This window comes from Equus przewalskii, chromosome 22 (genome assembly GCF_037783145.1).
Source record: "Equus przewalskii isolate Varuska chromosome 22, EquPr2, whole genome shotgun sequence".
Classification (NCBI taxonomy): Eukaryota; Metazoa; Chordata; class Mammalia; order Perissodactyla; family Equidae; genus Equus; species Equus przewalskii.
In genome coordinates this window covers 48,595,304-48,607,837 of record NC_091852.1, presented here as the reverse complement: position 1 = coordinate 48,607,837, position 12,534 = coordinate 48,595,304, and the positions used below count along the sequence as shown (strand labels likewise).

Below are 12,534 nucleotides of genomic sequence, written 5' to 3'. Positions count from 1 at the left end.
GTGATTGCAGGCTGTGAGTGAAGGCTGAGGAAACTGGACCAAGGACCAAAAATTCCTTCATGCCTCCCCTAAAAGAGATTTTAGGAAAGCTTACCTCAACATGTTAGGTTTTCTGAGATGCACTCACAGGCACCTAGTAACGTCATGGTGGACAAGGTACAGTGAAAGCCAGGCATAAAACTCTATAATGGAACCCCAGAAGCTGGTCTTCTTGCCCCCCCCCCCCCCCCCCGCCGGCGGTGAACCACAAGGCCATCCTTTCAGCTTTCTGACAGTGTCCACAGTTGCTGGCTAGGTATGGCCTGGAGGCCTGTCTGAGCTCTCCCTAGGTCCCAGCAGAAGTAGCGTTATTACTCACTTGTGGCAGAAGGCACCTGGCTTCTGTCCCTCTGTGATCCTTCCTTTATCCGTCAAGCATGTTGCTTACACAAACGCAGAGGTTTAAAAGATCTCCCCTGTCTCTTCATGGGGTTTGTAAAAGACAGAAAAATCAAAAGAGCAATGAGAATCCTGAAACTTAGGAGGAAATGCACCAGGATCTTGTTAACTCTGGGATTATGGGAGGTATATATTTTCTTCTTTTTTTTCCTATATTTTCCAACTTTTCCGCAGCAAGCATGTCTTACTTTTCTAATGAAAAAGAGAAAAAAGTTTGATAAAAAGAACAATACAGTCTAAGATGATCCATCATCGTTGCATTACAGTTTACGTAAGCACGAAGTCAGAGCAATGCAGAGAGGCCAGGATGAGGAAGTGCGTTTAAACTAGATGGTTCAGTCACGGAGATGGCCTTAAGTGACCTAGTCAGCATCGAAGCTTAGTTGGCAGTGGTTTTTTTGGTACTTGCCACACCCAGCGTAAGGGATTACTGGTCTGATTCCTGATTAGCAGCAACATGTTACCTATGCAGTTAATAATCTAGTTCTATAAATTAACAGGTTCTTCTCTGCAAAAGGATTCATCATAGTCCCTCATAGTCCCTTTAAACTTTTAGCACGCTATTTACAAAATGCATTTAAAATATGATTCTTAATAAAGTTAAAAAAAATGAAATATGATTCTAAAATACAATTCTAAATCCCACATACAGATAGTCTTTAGAAGCATAGCTGTTACTTAGACCGTGGAGGAACTTATTGTCAGTTAGTTAAATTTTAAAAAAGCCACTTGCCCCTGCTTGTTAAGATATTTTATGGCTTATTGTTGAAGTTTGACTCTGTCATCTTTTGGACTCTTAATTTGGAAACTGTGGCTACATTAGTATGATATAAATTGAAATTCTGAGAGATTGAGGAAAAAATGAGATAGGACTTCCTTACCCTTAATTTACTGCAGAATAAATGAATTTATCATAAGTGCCCCAGTGCGGTGGAAACCACGTGGGCTTTGGAGTCCGACATATTGGACGTGGAATTTGGTTCTGCCACACCACAGCCGTTTGTGAGCAAGTCACCCTCTGAGTTTATTCCTCAGCTGTAAACTGGACATAATAACCATACTCACCTCACATTAGGCTGTTGTGAGGATCCTATCAAATAATATTTTTAAAGTTCTTCATCTTGTTTCTTCTCAGTAATCAACACTCCTCCCCATGTCCAAAATCAGAGAAGCATGTTCATTTCTGGCTGTGTTTTCAGTGGCTAGAGGCCAGTCCTGAGGCTTCACCTCCTCTCCCTGATTCCCTTGTGGCCAGAGGGACCCAAGGTAGTCTTTACTTCTATTAGGAGGGGCGTTGGTCTCAAGGGAAATCATGGGCTCATGGCAATCACGATAACTCGTCACTTCCATGTTCCCACACATCGGGCCTGGCCTCCTTGGTGACTGCATTCTGGTTGACCAGGGGGATGTGATCAGTCACCAGGATGCACATTTGCTTCAGTTGCCAAGATAGATGGGTATTATGGGACCATGTTTTGGAGCCAAGTTATGCCCTGGGGATTTTAGTCAGGCTAAATCCATCAAAGAAATTAAAAAGAATATATGAGATCAAGAAGTAAATTAGCTCTTGAGCTGTTGAATGTTCTCCCCCAAGATTAGTATTCCACATTATTTTCATTGCTGTTGGGTACTTACTCTCTATGATTTAGAGTTTAGGCAGCTTTTCTCATGGAGGGAAAAACTGCAGTGTACTGACAGAGTTCCATGTCTGGTCTCTGCCGCCCTTAGCCAATCTCAGGAGCCGGACAGCTTTGTTTACTCCTTGGTGAAGTCACCCAGTGGCTTTTATTTTCAGGTGATCCTGAAGGGCAGCAAGGAGCGCAGCACCGGGGCCACTGGAGTTAATGCAGACTCCTCCCGTTCCCATGCTGTCATCCAAATTCAGGTCAAAGATTCAGCCAAGAGGACGTTTGGCAGGTGAGCTGGAAATCTGCAGGGAATTGCATTGTCTGCCTTCCCTAATGTGGCTTTGAAATATGTGTTATCAACAGCAGGACCCTGCCACCAAGGAGTTCTTTATTTCAGGGATACAGTGTAGAGTAGTTAGCCCTGAAATAAATCATTGCACGAAAGTGCCATCAGTTGATTAACCATGAAGTAATGACCTATTGTTGGTCAACCCTTAGTTATTAAAAGGGACATTGATTGCTTCTAACGTGAAACACAGAATCAGTATAGGAGTAGCAGGGAATGCATCTCAGAGAGCTTACAGGCCAAAAAAAAAAAGAAAAATTAATCCATCCTTCTTGAAAGAAGCCATAAGACAATTGGGTACATTCATTCCTTCTCTGGTGCTATCTTAGCGAGCTCTGCCACACTGATGGATGAGCCTATCTCACCTCTGAGTAATGAGTCTTTTTTTTTTTCTTCTCTTTCTTTCAATTTTTTTTTTGGCTGGAAAGCAGCCCACAAAAGTTTCTATTTAATTATCTAAGTGGTCACCTAAGTGATTTGCATTGTGGTCATTTAGCCTTATGGGAAGAATGTTTTATTAATTTCAGTCATACTTTCTCACAAATGATTAAAACAAGCGGAAGTGTCTAAGTGAACCATGCCAGCAGCAGCTGACAGATCAGAATCTTGCGATACTTTTGGAAAGCTGACAGTAATGTCTTGTCTTTAACAAGGATGGGCCAGTGTTAATTTCTTCCTGCCATCACAAAATGCTGACTGATGTAAAAATAAACCAAAGCCCCAAAGAAGTCATCCCTGCTGTGTCTTTTCTCTAGGATCTCTTTTATTGACTTGGCTGGCAGTGAAAGAGCAGCGGATGCCAGAGACTCAGATAGACAGACGAAGATGGAAGGTGCAGAAATAAACCAGAGTCTTCTGGCTGTAAGTTGTTTGAAAGCTTTAATCTAAAAATCGTCCATGAGAGATTTTGCCCCGCTTTACATGCAGCCAGAGGGGTGAGGGTGGCATGGACTCAGCAGAGCAAGGGCGTGCTCTTATCTGGCAGTGGAATTCCAGGGTCGGAGCTGGAGGCTGCTCAGTCAGACTCTCACAATTTTAGGCCCCTCTTCCCTTTCCCTTCCCGCTCTTCCTCTGGTCAGTGCCTGCCAATTAGGAACAGAGAAGTATTTCTGCAGTTGCTGAATGGTTAACTTAGGTTAGCTTTCGCCCTCTCATCAAGTTTTAAAACTGTATTAATTTTTCAAACATACGAAAGTAGAACAGATAGTATAATGATCTCCCAAATACTTGTCACCCAGCCAGCTTCAACATGTGAAAATCTAACCAACCTTCCCTTCCCCGGTTGGATTATTTTAAAGCAAATTCTGTTATCATGTCATTTTTTCCACAAATGTTTCATTATATACCTCAATGGACTCTTATTTTTTATTACAACCATAATACTATTATCATACCTAAAGAAATAATTATTTAATGTTGTCTGTTATCCAGTAAGTGTTATAATTTCTCCACTTGTCTTTTTACAATTGGTTTGTTCAAATCAAGATGCAAACAAGATCCTTGGATTGTTTTTGGTTCATCTGTCTCGTATTCCATATGAGTTCTTCTCTCTCTTTTTTTTTATATCAATGTATTTGTTGAAGAAAACTAGGTCACTTGTCCTGTGGGATTTCCCACATTCTGGATTAGGCTGACTGCATCCCCACATTGATGTTTAACCTGGTACTCCATTGTCTCTATTTTCTTTAAAGTGATTAAGATCTATATTTTTTCTGTCCAATATGGTAGCCACTAAACCACATGTGGCTCCTGAGCACTTGAAATGCGGCAAGTCTGAATTGCAGTGTGCTCTAAGAGTAAAATACACACTGGATTTTGAAGCATGTAAAATGTCTCAATATTTTTCCACATTGATGTACATGCTGAAATAATACTGTCGGGTGTATTGGATTAACTAAAATATATAATTAAGATTACATATTTTATATATATTACATACATATTATATATTATATATGGAATATTATACATAATTGTATATATAATTTCATCTATTTTTTAAGGTGGCTATTAGAAATTTAATATTACATATATGGTTTGCATTTGTGTAAATATATTTCTATTGGGAAATACATATTTCTATGGGAAAGTGCTAATCTAGAAGCTTGATCAGATTTAGGTTTATTTTTTTGGCAAGAACGATTCATAGGTGGTTCTTGGACTTCCTATAGGAACACATCAGGAGGTACAGAACGTCTGATTGTCTCTTTTTGTGATATTAAGAATTAAGAAAAATTCAAATGTCGTCAGCCTAGTTCCTCCAGTATGAAGTTTCCCATCAGCCTTTTTCAACTAATGGTTTTAGCAGCCGTTGATGAGCATCACCTGTATCCATTGTTTCATTAGGGATTCCAAAATGGTGATATTCTAATTCTAATATTCCTTCCGTATTTATTAGTTGGAAAGAACTTTCCCAAAACTATCTGATTGTCCTGAAATTTAGTTTATACAGTGGAGGCAAGATGAATGCTTGACTTTTTGCCTTTACTCACCAGTTCTCAGAATGAGTTGGTGTCCTAGTAACCTAAACATGACCAATGAGTGTGTTGTTGTTGTTTACTTTTTTGTGTGTTTGTATTATTATAACACTTTATAATCATTATTCTTTTCACTGCTTAAATTGTATGTCCTTGGCCAGTGGGAGCCTTTTCAATTATGTTCCTGTGTCTTTTTGACCCAACTCTACTACTTCCTGATAGCCTTCTGGCTTTATGCAGTGACAAGATGTTCTAGGCTTATCTTATACATTTCCTTCCCCAGACCTTGAATCAGCCATTTCTTCAACAAGCCCTGGTTTTAGAGGGAAATGGTATTTAGAGACCACTTAAGGGTGCTAGGGGTGCTTACTACCACTGGGTTAGTTTTGCTTCTAGACCTTTTTAATGGATGGAGGTAGGAAATTGTTTTGTTTTGTTTTGCTGAGGAAGATTGGCCCTGAGCTAACATCTGTGCTAGGCTTCCTCTATTTTGGATGTGGGTTGCCGCCACAGCATGGCTTGACAAGCAGTGTAGGTCTGCGCCCAGGATCTGAACCCACAAACCTGGGCCACCAAAGCGGAGCATGCAGAACTTTAACCGCTAAGCCACAGGGCCAGCCCTGGAAATAAATTTTTTTGAAGGAGAAAAATATATGAGGGATTTATACTAATAAATTAATTCAAAATTAAGATTCCAGGGTTTTTGCTTAACTTTTTGAATTTATATTTCTCTTATGCTAGAATTCTCAGTTCCTGAAAACATTAATATAATTTATCTGCTCTACTTCAATATGTATGTATTTCAAAATAGTGCTACTGTTACTCGTAGTGTGATTACTGAATTCAGACTAAGATTTCTTTGCAGGGGCCGGCCCGGTGGCGCAGCGGTTAAGTGTGCACGTTCCACTTCTCAGTGGCCCAGGGTTCGCCAGTTTGGATCCCGGGTGTGGACATGGCACTGCTTGGCAAAAAGCCATGCTGTGGTAGGTGTCCCACATATAAAGTAGAGGAAGATGGGTATGGATGTTAGCTCAGGGCCAGTGTTCCTTAGAAAAAAGAGGAGGATTGGCAGTAGTTAGCTCAGGGCTAATTTTCCTCAAACGAAAAAAGATTTCTTTGCAGTTTCCTTTTTACCCTTAGGTTGTATCCCACTAGGGATGTATAGTCATAATATTGTGTTGCATAGTCACTTGAAATAATTCTTCTGTGTGCTTGAGCTTACCAATTTCATATTCAGTTAAAGTAAAAATTGGAAAACAAGCCACCTTCAGATTCTGTTCCCTCACATTCACATTGTCCCCTCAACCCTGTTCCCTCCCTCCCCTTAGATAACCATTTTTCTACCTGTCTCGACGTTTTTTTGTTTGTTTGTTTTTTAAGATTTTATTTTTCCTTTTTCTCCCAAAGCCCCCCGGAACATAGTTGTATATTTTAGTTGCGAGTCCTTCTAGTTGTGGCATGTGGGACACTGGCTCAGCATGGCTTGATGAGTGATGCCATGTCTGCGCCCAGGATCCCAGCCAGTGAAACCCTGGGTCACCGAAGCGGAGCACATGAACTTAACCACTCGACCACGGAGCCAGCCTCATACCTGTCTCTATGTTTGTACTCACCACTTTTCTCAGAAAAAAAGGCAGGGTACTGTAAACACTGTTGTGCACTTTGCTTTTCTACCCCACAGTGTCCTGGAGCTCACTCCATGGCTGTATAGAGATCTCCCTTGATTCTTTCTATAGCTGCATGGTGCTCCCTTGTGCCCATGCATATTATTTAAGTCCTTTGATCAGAACTGAAGTCATCAGCTAGGCACGTTATTTCCATGCCTCATGAGGAATAAATTGGGAGGCTGAGAGAGAAATCAGCATCTTTTTCTTTTTCTTTTTTAAATTTTGAATAATTTTAGATTTATTTAAAAAGTTGCTAAAATAAATACACAACATTTCTTCTCCCAGCTTCCCTAATTTTTTTTTTTCTGAGAAAGATCAGCCCTGAGCTAACATCTGCTGCCAGTCCTCCTTTTTTTTGTTTGTTTGTTTTTTGCTGAGGAAGACTGGCCCTGAGCTAACATCTATGCCCATTTTCCTCTACTTTTATATGTGGGACACCTGCCACAGCATGGCTTCATGAGTGGTGCCATGTCCACACCCAGGATCCGAACCAGCAGACCCTGGGTCGCCGAAGCAGAAAATGCGAACTTAACCGCTGTGCCACTGGGCCGGCCCTCCAGCTTCCCTAATGTTAACATCTTACATAACCATAGTAAAATGATCTAAATCATCAGGAAATTAACATTGCCATAATACTGTTAACTAACCTACAGACATTTGAATTTCACCAGCAGACCCACTAACATCCTTTTTCAGCTCCAGGATCCTTTGTTACATTTAGTTGTCGTTTTTCTGTAGTCTCCTCAGTTTTTGCCAGTCATGACCTTAACATTTGAAGAATGCTGGCCAGTTATTTTTCAGAATGTCTGAATTTGGGTTTGTCTGATGTTTTCGCATGATTAGATTGAAGTAATGAGTTTTTAGCAAAAATACCACGGGAGGTGTACCCTTCTCAGTGTATCATGTCAGGTGTGCCTGAAGTCAGTGCCCTGACTCTAGAATTTCTCCTGCCCCATTCAAACAACTTACGTCTGAGTCAACATTTAAATCTACCCCTGTAGGTGTGCGTGTGTGAGCGGGGAGGCAGGGGAGTGGTGTGGATATTTTCTCTACTGAAGTGCGTCTTTAGTTGGGAAGAATGTAAGAGGAGAGAAAGTTCTGGCAAACTGGAACTGCCACCACGTAAGCTTGGACTCTGGGACCTGGTCCGTGCTATCGGGGCTAATCCTAGGATCACAGCTGTTAAGGTGGGGGGCCCTTAACTGGGCACAGCTTACACAGGACGATGATTCCCAGTCTAGCTTGTTTTCTTCTTGTTGAACAAGAGACTACCAGGGCATTTTGACTTCTTTTTGGAGGATTGCCTGAATGTGGTTTATTTAAGAAAAATCTGGCCTGTTACTCTTTGTTTGCGTGTATATGTGATGTGCTTGTTGTCATTCTACTACTTTGCAGCTGAAGGAGTGTATCCGAGCTTTGGACCAGGAACACACCCACACTCCCTTCAGGCAAAGCAAATTAACTCAGGTAAAGTTAAACGTGAGCTTTGAGTTTGTTCTCCTTCACGGCGGGGGTGGGGGGAGCCCCGTTCCTTCCAGGAGCTGTCAGTCTCGGCGGAGGGGAGAGGCAGCCGGGCTCCTACAGGGGCGACAGCGCTCTTCTGGTCACCATCCAACCGCCCTCTCCTTATTTCTAATGTAGAGAAACCTTGCTGATCCAGTGGCATCTCTGAGCCTTTGAAGAGGCCGGTGGTATAGTTGTATTTGGTACTTTCTTAGCTGTGAAATCTAACCCAGTATTTCAAGACAAAAAATAGTGGCGCAGTTAAAAAGAATGAGATCAATTTGGGGCAGGTACTGACAGAAAGATGACCAAGATCTATGGTTAAAAAATGTGAAATGAGAAAAAAAACTACACAGAAAAATTATGCATATGTTAACTGATTATTCTGAGTGGTAGATAATCTTTTTCTTCCGTTTTTCTGTCATGAAAATGTGCTTCTTTATTGGTGGAAAACACCAGTAAGTCAGCATCTGTAATGGCTGCAGCAGAGTGGCCCGTGGCGGGGCCTGCCTGTGCACAGACAACTGTGAAGACAGCTGTGGGCGCCCTGGCTCCTCTCTGCACGGAGTCCTGTGCGCAGTGGAGGGCGGTCTGGGTGAGGACCCTCGTATTCTGGGAGAGGTTTTCACTCTGTGCAGCCAGACTGGGGCAGGACCTGTAGCAACATGGCTCCTTGCTAGTCAGAACTGGTGACCTTGGGTTAGACTGTGACTTCTCAAACACTATTTCAGTCAGGGACCTTAGGAAACCCTTCTTATGGGTGGCTAGTCCGGATTCTGATAGTGGCTCTGTTGTTTTTTTAAAACAAGTTCCCCATCCCCAGAAAATGTGTTCCTATCTAATTAAAAAAAAAGAAAATCCAAAGAGTGCATCCAAGTACAAAGATGGTAAAAAGTCCCTGAGAGCCCACCTCCCAGTGGTAACTACTGCTCCGTCTGGTGAACATCCTTGCAGGCGTCTCTGCCCACATATCCACACGTAGATCCACTTAGAGAGTTAGGAAGTCACACCTTTTTCACTCAACGGTAAGCTTTAGATCTTTCCATGTACCTAAGGACAGATATGCATAATTCTTTTTAATCGTTGTATTGTATTTAGTTTACAGTTACTTAGTTTGTTCCCTGTTTAAAGACTCCTAGATTTTCCAAATTTTATTATTATAATAATGTTGTAATGAATAGCCTGGGTGTACTTTATTTATTTTTGATCAATTGAGCAGTTGTTATCTTCTTAGGATAAAATCTTGGAAGTGTGATTGCCAAACCAGTAGTGTCCATTTTGATACAAATTGCCACACTGCCCTCCCGAAAGCTTGTTCCAGTTCCTGGCACACAGTCCAGGGGCAGTGTGGCAGTGTACAAGAGCGCCCCTCTCCCCAAATCATCACCAGGGGCAAGGTGTCATTTCTTAATCTTATAGGTGAAAAAATATTAGTTTTTTAGAGGTTTGTTTGCATTTCTTTGATCAGTAGTAACACAAGTACCTTTTTTGTGTTTATTGATCATTTGTATCTCTTCATTTATGAATTGCCTTTTTGTAGACGGGGGGACTGTGGCCCAGTGTCCTGCACACAGTAAGTAGTGAGTGTGCCCTTTCTTAGTTGATTTCATTGACCTGCCTTCTGTTCGTACAGGTTCTCAAGGACTCTTTCATCGGCAATGCCAAAACCTGCATGATCGCCAACATCTCACCAAGCCATGTGGCCACCGAGCACACTCTGAATACCTTGCGCTATGCTGACCGGTGAGTCCTTCAGTGGCAGGTCATGTGTGTGTGTCTCTTACACACACAGGAATCTGACCTTGAGCTCCACAAGCCTGTTCTTGGGGCAGTGATCCTACTACCAGGGAAATGTACAATTGGTCATTTGAAGAATGTGACGTGGTAGGCCCTGCCATTTTATAAGCGTGAATGTGACAAGAGGAAGGTAACACATTCCCTTTCAGGAGACAACTCCATCAGTGGCTTTTAAATGGTTAGTGGGAGATGAAATATTTATTTGGAGTAGAAGGCTCCGTGAGGTTTTCTTCTTGCTCGCCTCAGCCCTAATTGTAAGGGACACAGCACCTATTACTTGTCAAGGCAGAAGCATTTAGAGCTATGTACTTGCAGAAGAGACTAAACCAGACATGTTACAGAAGGAGAAACTGAGGCCCAGAGAAGGGCAGCAACTTTCAAAGGGCTTATTGGGAGTTAGTGGCAGAGCTCGCACCCCTGACTGCCTGGTCAGGGCTCTTTCTGGGGTGACTTTGGTATCTGCCAGGGTTCCCCCCATCTTACGTGTCTCCTAGGTGGGTGAAGATGCTCTCGTTACCCTCCTTCCCTCTGGCTGCTTTGCTCCCTGGTCCTCTTGTAACCTCTTCCGTCTCCCAGAAGCTGTCTCCAGGGTTAACAAAGTATTTGAGGGAAACATTTTTTTTTTAATTACTGTTGAGGAATCTTTAGTATCCGTGGCATTTTATGAAACTCATTGAGAAGGAAAGATGAGCTATCGTTTAAGTTCCATGAGGACAGGAACATGATCTATCTTTTTCTCCGCTGTATGTCTACTGCCCACACAGTACTTGGTACCCAGTAGATGCACAGTAAGTATTTGTGAATGAAAGGAGCTGCCCCTGGTGTCAGGGCTTGAGTGGGGCCTCTGGGTACTTTATCTCATTTCAATAGGAGAGAGAGTTTACAGAGTGGTTACCAGAGCAGACTATCTGGGCCAATTGGACTACCCTGCCTCTGCCACTAGCTAGCTGAGTGGCCTTGGGCAAGTTTTCAACCTCTCTGGGCCCCAGTTTCCTTATCTGAAAGGGGATAGTAATGGCACCTCGTATACCTCATGTAACAGTTATGTAGAATCAACGAGGTACTATGTCTGGCGGGCTTAGCACCACACCTGGCACACAGTGAGCGCTCAGTATATGGTAACTCTAACACAAGTGATACTAAGAGGTCCCCCAAAGAAGTTTCCTCAAGGAGCTTTCCTTTCTTGCATGGTTTCCTAATGCCAGCGCACCAGCACCGCGAGAAGAAAGTGGAGAGGCTACTGCATGAACTGAGAGCCCATAGAAGACCTGGGATGATCAAAAAGTGTTCCCAAAAAACCAGTATGGCTTGAAGTTCCTTCCTGCCATGTGTCCGTTGTCCACCTTCAACAATTATTAACTCTAGGCCGATCTCATTTCATAACGCCACTTACTCCCCACATCACAGGCATGTATCATCTGCTTGAGGTGAGAGCTTCCGCATTAGGAGCAGAAGACAAGACATTCCTCTCAGTGCCCCAGTAAGGAAGGTGCAAATAACCCTTTCTCATAGTGGCTATATTGAGAAGTTATTTGAAATAATTTGGGTTTAAAAAGAAGAATAGAAAAAGTACAATAGAAATAGTCTCTCCCATTCAAAGCAGTCTGATAAATTATTGAAAATGAATATGAAAAGCATTTATATGCTTAAATGAGGCCTAATTAAATTAATTTAGGTAATAATCTATACGTACACAGGATGAGGATGATTTTATTGCTTATTTTAAAAACTTCCCTCTCATTTAAAATGTTTATCCCTCCACATGCTAGAAGAATGTTGCTCAGTAGTCCAAAAATGAAGTCCGGCTGAACCCCCAGCAGGTGTATCGGAAGACAGCTCAGCGACAGGAGTGGTTCCGCTAACAGGCAGAGTGTATTGGAAGCATATAGCATCAATGACCAGATTCCTTCTGGCACTCAGGTTTCTAGAATTATTTACTGTGACTCCTAAGGGGAAATTTTGGTCTTTCTCTCTTAGTAAAAGTAAAGTAGCTTTGATTTGTATAAGAGGAAGTCACTTGGAACCATCTAGCCTTGCTGTGTCAGCTCTCAGCCCGTCCCTTGTCTTCGTGCCCTGCTGCAGCACCTAGCGAAGGCCCAGGGGCACAGTGCACGTGTCTTCAGTCGCATCCTGCATCTCTCTGCCTAGCTGTGTTAGCTGCTTGCCTTGCCTCTCAGACCTAAAAGGAAGATTTAAATCAAGTCTCAGTGTCAGGTTTACTGTCTTGGTTTTCAGAAATGGCCAGAGGAGTCCTTTGGCTCCCACTGAGGATTGGATTAAAACCAGAACAATGGGAAAGACATTTTCCGGGAGCCCCCAGGCAGAAGCACTGCTCCTCCTGGGGATTTTAATGCAGAATCTACAAACCAACCACTGGAGAGTCACAGTTTTGCTTGATGTTTTCTTGTAATTCCAAATTCTTACAGTGTTTTTGTTTTAAGTATCACAGATACCGAATTCTGGATTTTTCATATTCTCTAAAATTCCTGTGTGGAATATAGCATGGTTGTGTATTTCTCTATATAGGGGGTGATTTTACCTCCCGGGGACATTTGGCAATGTCTAGAGACACTTTTGACTGTCATGACTGGGGAGAAGTGCTACTAGCATCTAGGGGGTGGAGGCCAAGGATGCTGCTAAACATCCCACAGTGCACAGGACGGCCCCACAACAAAGAG

At 42.4% G+C, this 12,534-nt stretch overlaps 1 protein-coding gene across 2 annotated transcripts in view; it reads left to right on the top strand.

The window, feature by feature from the left end:
* The window catches only part of KIF24 (kinesin family member 24), a 60,463-nt gene that overhangs the window by 41,037 nt on the left and 6,892 nt on the right, over positions 1–12,534 (top strand). For both annotated transcript variants that reach the window (XM_070590283.1, XM_070590282.1), the window contains 4 exons: positions 2,234–2,355; positions 3,168–3,273; positions 7,952–8,023; positions 9,693–9,802. In XM_070590283.1, the coding sequence (XP_070446384.1) occupies positions 2,234–2,355; positions 3,168–3,273; positions 7,952–8,023; positions 9,693–9,802 (410 nt within the window). The remainder of the gene's footprint in view (positions 1–2,233; positions 2,356–3,167; positions 3,274–7,951; positions 8,024–9,692; positions 9,803–12,534) is intronic.